Here is a 6075-nt window from a genome sequence, read left to right as displayed (position 1 = left end):
CAACTATCCAACATTACACATGGTGGAAAACACATAGTGGAAAGAATTAATTTAAGCAGCCAACAATATTAATCACCATCATCATTGTTCCACTTCTTACTCTATATGGTAAAAGGGTCGATCAAAGTTCAATATGATTTCTATTGTTTCTTATAAAAGGTTTGCAATTGAAGTTACCATGAATTGATAAATTATAAAAAATTGAGCCGGTTCCAGAGGGCTCAAGAGGCCTTAACTACATTGATATAATGCTTACGGTCAAGTGGGAGCTTGAACAATAGATATCGTTTTGGTTGCATGATATATGTATCTTTTACTATACCCTACACAACAATTCTAATTCTCCCCTTACTGTTTTTGAAAGAAGTATATATACCGACTTTCTCTATTTCAAAATGCAGTGGTTTTAGGTTTCTCATAGTCCAGCTTCTTCGAGATTGATCAAAATTTATAAAAAAATGTAGCAACATTTAATTTTCAACATAAAAAAATTATATTTAGTTGGTGAATTTAACGAAGCTAATTTGATATGCAGGTATAGGTCAATGATATAGCGCGCTTTCAATAATAAAGCGCGTTGCGCCGAATGTTACTACTATAACCACACCCACCCCACACCCGCAAAACGTCGAACGTCCACGGCGCACAAACCCAGGCCCCACCACACCCGCGAAACATGCCGCCGCCGCTCGGCGCCGCCGCTCCCGCCCCGGCTGCCACCGCGCCTTCCTTCATCCACCTCGCCCTCAGCACGCGCCGCCGCGTGCCCGCCCCACGTGCGGTCGCCGCCGCCTCCATGCCCGCTTCCCACTCCTCCCACGAGCATGACGCCCTCCTCCTCCACCGCGCCGCCGACGTGGCCGACCGCTCCGCGGGGCTCACATCCCCGCACCCCAACTTCGGGTGCGTCATCGCGCGGCCCCAGCGCGAGACAGACAGCGCCGATTCCTTGGTGGTCGGCGAGGGGTTCCTCTACGCGCAGGGGACGCCGTGCGCCGAGCTCCTCGCCGCACAGGAGGCCGGCGAGCACGCACGCGGCGCCACGGCGTACCTCAACCTCGAGCCCGGGGACTGCTACGGGGATAGCACCGCCGTCAGATCGCTCGTCCAGGTGCTCGGCGGAATTGCCTTTCCTATCCCTCATTCCCATCTGTTTCTCCAAATTTACCATCTGTTGCACTTAAAATTTCTGCAGTTCTCACATTTCATGGAATCAGTTTGTGCTAACATTAAAATCTTAGTATAATACCTAGATAACGGTCCTCAATTATCATACATAGTGTGAATTTTGCGGCTTTATACATAAAGTTAATCATGAGGAATGGCTAGACAATCATCTTATCCTCTTGTTTCAGCCGGTGATCATCAATGTACCTTGCAGAGTAGTCTGTTTTAGGCTTTTACCAAAGATGATTACGATGTGGACAATCTGGAGTGGCTTTTTCATACATAATTTTTTTTTGGGTGATTACTGCTTTTGCATTTGTCCACATGAACCTTTTTGGGTGCTTGACTGATTTTGCGTTTGTCCACATGATCTCTTGTTGTCGCATCATCGCATGAGTACCGGAGTTAGTCTAACACACTAACATAAACTTCATTAGTCTCCCTCCATGTATGCGCAGTATGCTAATTATTTTAGTAGGCAGGAATTACAAGAGTTGTGGTGGGTCTTAGGCATCCCTTGAAGCACTTGAGAGGGAAGGCAATTCAAGCATTACGAAGTGAAGGCATTCAAGTTGATGTTGTGGGGGAGGATCTGCAGAATATATTGTTCGAGGTGACTCTTTGCATATTTGTTTCCGTATTGTTTGATTTCGTAGAGCTTTAGTATCCATCGTTGACTCCGTTTTGCATGTGTGCAACCATGCTTTAATCATGAATTTCCTTAATAATATCCAACTTTCTAAACAAGTTTCGATCTCGTGAATTTGGCACTAGCATTATGTTATGAAAATTCTATAGGTTTACTATGGCATGAAAATAAAATTATGAATACATCTATTAATTTGTCAAGGTTTAGTTTAAAAGTTCAAGTTTAATAGAGACACTAGCACGAGATTTATTTTCTCTAGGTGTTGAGTAATTTGAATGTGACATAAAGGATACATCTATTAATTTGTCAAGGTTTAGTTTAAAAGTTCAAGTTCAATAGAGATACTAGCACCAGATTTATTTTCTCTAGGTTTTGAGTAATTTGAATGTGACGTATACGATACATCTATTAATTTGTCAAGGTTTAGTTTAAAAGTTCATGTTCAATAGAGACACTAGCAGCAGATTTATTTTCTCTAGGTGTTGAGTAATTTGAATGTGACATATAGGATACCCTATTTATATATTTACAATTAAGAGTATGACTTTGGGCAACTATAATAAAGATAAAAAAGAACTGACTGTTTTGGTTTGTTTTATATGGTACTCTAATAAGTGGGTCAGATAAATAAAGTATTACATTTGTGTATTTACCAGTTTTTTAACTTTTATGTTGTGAACTGTAGGAAGCTCTGAAGTCATGCCTCACTGTAAATGCTCCATTACTTTACAGAGCTGCTTTTCATGTCCCTTTCTCTGTTCTAAAGTATGCTATGACTGCAGATGGTGAGACATATGTTGTTATTCCACTTGTTAAGATTTGTTGATATAATCATAAATATACATAACTGATTTATACTGTTCAACTTATATCTCTTTTCACTTTTATTAATGGTCAGGAAAAATAGCGGCAAGTAGTGGACATGCTTCTTGGATAAGTGGCAAAGCATCCAGAGGGCGTGTATTTGAATTGCGTGGCAGAAGTGACGCTATTATTGTTGGTGGAAATACAGTGCGCTTTGATGGTAGCAACCACATAATGCAACATTCTATTAACTGCAGTTTATAGTGTTCACTCATATAGAAAAGTCTTTTGGTTGTCTTGTAGATCCTCGATTAACTGCTAGGCATATTAAGGGGCATGTTCCAGTGCGTATAGTGATGTCACAGTCTCTTAACCTTCCTGAGGAAGCAAATCTATGGAATGTTAATGATGCCTATACAATTGTTGCAACTCAGAGAGGTGCTCGGAGAGATTTTCAAAAGAAGCTTGCTAGGAAGGGTGTTGAAGTAGTGGAGTTTGACATGCTGAATCCTAGAGATGTTATGTCATATTGTTATGATCGTGGTTATCTTTCTGTATTATGGGAATGTGGTGGGACCTTAGCGGCTTCTGCTATATCTGCGAGTGTTATTCATAAGGTAAACCTTTTTTGCTAGATCTTTTATAATGCTCGTGTGTCCATTTCCTGTGTTATGTTAGTTGTATCCTGGTTTTAATGGTAAGTTATACTTTATATTTAGCAACTCAATGGAATGAATATGAAACCAGATAAATAGTATGTGATTGGATGGATAAAATATATTTCTTCTTTTCTTATTTACATGTCTTATTTTCAAATCCCATGTGAGTATCTGAAGGCTCACCATTTTTTTTGCATGATGAATATCATCTGATTCACTGTTATTGTTTATTGGTTTTCTTATATTTATTGGAATTTCTCACTTCATTTCATCATGCGATTGTTATGTAGTAGATATAGATCGTAACATACAATCGTGAATTTGCATCCTTTGACAGGTCTATGTATTTATGGCTCCAAAAATAATTGGGGGATTAAATGCACCAACGCCAGTTGGTGAATTAGGGATGAGTCAAATGACCCAGGCCATTGATTTAATTGATCACTCATACGAGAAGGTTAGCTCTTGTTCTAGTCCAGATACATTTCACTCTTGGGATATCAGTGAAACTAATAGACTTACATCACACTTTTATTAATATGCATTTCATTTTGCAACTCTCTCCCAGTATTTCTCTTCTGTATCAGTGCCCTGTTTTTTTTTTCCCCTAACACAGCTCTGCTGCGTATCAGTTCCTCATTTCCTCATCTAGGCTCAGTGATCTCTTGTGCTGCTGTTCTCTTCATACACTGCAGTACTGCACATCTAAGTAAATATAAAATATGCACTGTTGTAGGCACATCTATGCCATTTGGCATTAGTTCAAAACTGTGACATATTAAATAGTTTTTTCTTGTAAATCTGCAGATCGACAGGGACATGCTCTTGAGTGGATATATCCAACCCATTCCTGATCTTTCACCTGTTATACCATCTATGGACGAAATACCCTCGGTTGATCCAGAAGTTTCTCCATATGAAACAAATATTATTTCCTTTTATAAGACTTGGGATACCTTTGGGGCTTTCTCCAACTTTTCTCCTCATCCGATTCACATGCCTGATGAAAATGGAGATTCTTTCATGTGGCCAACAGTGGAACACTATTACCAGGTTTGTCTTCTGTTCTTTGTTGCTATGTGTGTGTGCCTATCTCCTTTGCTATGGGAAGGAATTCTTGACCGTAATGCACCACCATGTGCTGCATTTTCTTTATAACGGTGCACCGTCATCGTTTGGACTGTCTACAAACCCATAATTTGTTTTTCAGGCTCATAAATTTATTGGTATGGACAATCCTGAAGCAAGAACCATTGTCCAAGAAATAAAGCTGGCAAAGAGTCCTGAAGAGGCTGCTAGAATAGGAAGGACCCGACAAAAGGAGTTCCCTGAACTGGTATGTCTGAATATTATGCTTTCATTGGACCTGACTGTATTGGGAAGAGATGAAGGGACCTCTTGATTTGTGTACCCTAACAAAACATGTTATTATCCTTCTGATGAAAGATATTCGAGAAAGAGGTGCTTATGTATCTAGTATCTGCTTCAGCACCTCCACTTATAATTTGCTACTTGCAAGAGCATTATGTGCAAATCTAATAACATAACCACGCTTGAAAACAATGATGCTTCTGACAAGTCCATTATATTGCCATCAAAATTTAATTTTTGAACCTTACTTTATAGATTATAAATGTTTTACTCATTACATTATGCACTAGGTAATTTAAGAGCAAAATCATGGCATTACGCTGGGACTTTCATTATATATACTTTCCACCGGTCCACGCTCACTACACCATGGATTGCCTGTTGCAAAACATCTCCATTCTGTATTTACAGGGATTAGCTGTAGGGGCATAGGTCATATTACCCTATATGCCAGCAATTACCCCCTCTTTTAAATACATGGCCTGTCAGTTATTAGTACACTGTACATTTTAACAATGACTACTACTCCGTTCCAAATTGTAGTTCGTTTTAGCTTATTTAGATACATAGCTTTTTGCTATGCATCTAGATATACACTATGTCTAGATATATAGTTTGCTATGTATCAACTATGTATCTAAATTTGCCAAAACCACCTACAATTTGGAACGGAGGAGTACATCTACTCCAGTATAGCTTATTTATTTCCACACACTTGTTTATGTAAACTGTACTATTATTTTAAATTACCTTTGCTTTTCAGGTACGGGCAGACTGGGAGACTACAAAAATTGATGTGATGTACAGAGCTATCAAACACAAGTTTTCAACCTACCCTGGTCTTACTAATATGTTGCTGTCGACGGCTGGCTCAGTTCTTGTTGAGGCATCGCCCCATGATTTATTTTGGGGTGGTGGGCGCGAGGGCGAAGGTTTGAATTACTTAGGTAGATTGCTTATGCAGCTGAGATCAGAGATTCTGGGGACGTTTCCAGCAAGTGTCGAGGTGGGAGAGGCAGCTTGAGTTGCATGCGAGGCACTCTTGTTTAGCAGGATAGCTAATTGAGAGGCAGGCATTCAGGTCTGGCTGTGTCTCGATTGGTACAGTGCATCCGGTAGTGAAAGCGAGCGCAATTGAGATTTTGTTCGAGTATCTATGCTTGGTTCCGCTTTTCTTAACTATCAAAAGATAAGGTGATGCTTTCATGCCTTGAAGAAACTTAGGGTCCATTTGGTTGGGGAGCCAACTTGAATAGAACGGTTCCATTCCAATTTCTGAGGATGGAGCCGCTCCGTTCTACGTTTGGTAAGGAGAACGGAGCTATTCTATTTTTTTGTTTGGTTGGAGAGTGCGCTAGAGTAGAACCGTTTCATTCTATGTTTAGTTGGAGAGTCAGGTGAGTGTGGTTGCCTCCTCCTTTGTTG

The 6075-nt window shown here is 40.0% G+C and overlaps 1 protein-coding gene across 2 annotated transcripts; it reads left to right on the top strand.

Annotated features, from left to right (window-relative positions):
* Window positions 1–613: 613 nt before the first annotated feature.
* On the top strand, window positions 614–5873 carry LOC112887905 (riboflavin biosynthesis protein PYRR, chloroplastic). Of its 2 annotated transcripts, none has more exons than XM_025954222.1 (9): window positions 614–1111; window positions 1646–1780; window positions 2502–2601; window positions 2715–2840; window positions 2924–3237; window positions 3617–3736; window positions 4087–4332; window positions 4490–4615; window positions 5414–5873. In XM_025954222.1, the coding sequence occupies exons 1-9, from the start codon at window positions 677–679 to the stop codon at window positions 5672–5674; spliced, it is 1863 nt and encodes a 620-aa protein (XP_025810007.1). In that variant the 5' UTR covers window positions 614–676; the 3' UTR covers window positions 5675–5873. The 2 variants fall into 2 exon arrangements, with proteins under 2 accessions (XP_025810007.1, XP_025810078.1); XM_025954293.1 differs by having other exon boundaries at window positions 690–1111; window positions 1678–1780.
* Window positions 5874–6075: the final 202 nt, after the last annotated feature.

This window comes from Panicum hallii, chromosome 1, assembly GCF_002211085.1.
Source record: "Panicum hallii strain FIL2 chromosome 1, PHallii_v3.1, whole genome shotgun sequence".
NCBI classification, from domain to species: domain Eukaryota; kingdom Viridiplantae; phylum Streptophyta; class Magnoliopsida; order Poales; family Poaceae; genus Panicum; species Panicum hallii.
This window is presented reverse-complemented; position numbering and strand designations above follow the sequence as displayed.

Excerpts from the sequence above, each read along its gene's own strand:
- LOC112887905 (XM_025954222.1), top strand. The coding sequence starts at position 677 with ATGCCGCCGCCGCTCGGCGCCGCCGCTCCCGCCCCGGCTGCCACCGCG. Across the intron at positions 3,737-4,086 it reads TTGATCACTCATACGAGAAG|ATCGACAGGGACATGCTCTT; the intron begins GTTAGCTCTTGT and ends GTAAATCTGCAG. Across the intron at positions 4,333-4,489 it reads CAGTGGAACACTATTACCAG|GCTCATAAATTTATTGGTAT; the intron begins GTTTGTCTTCTG and ends TTTGTTTTTCAG.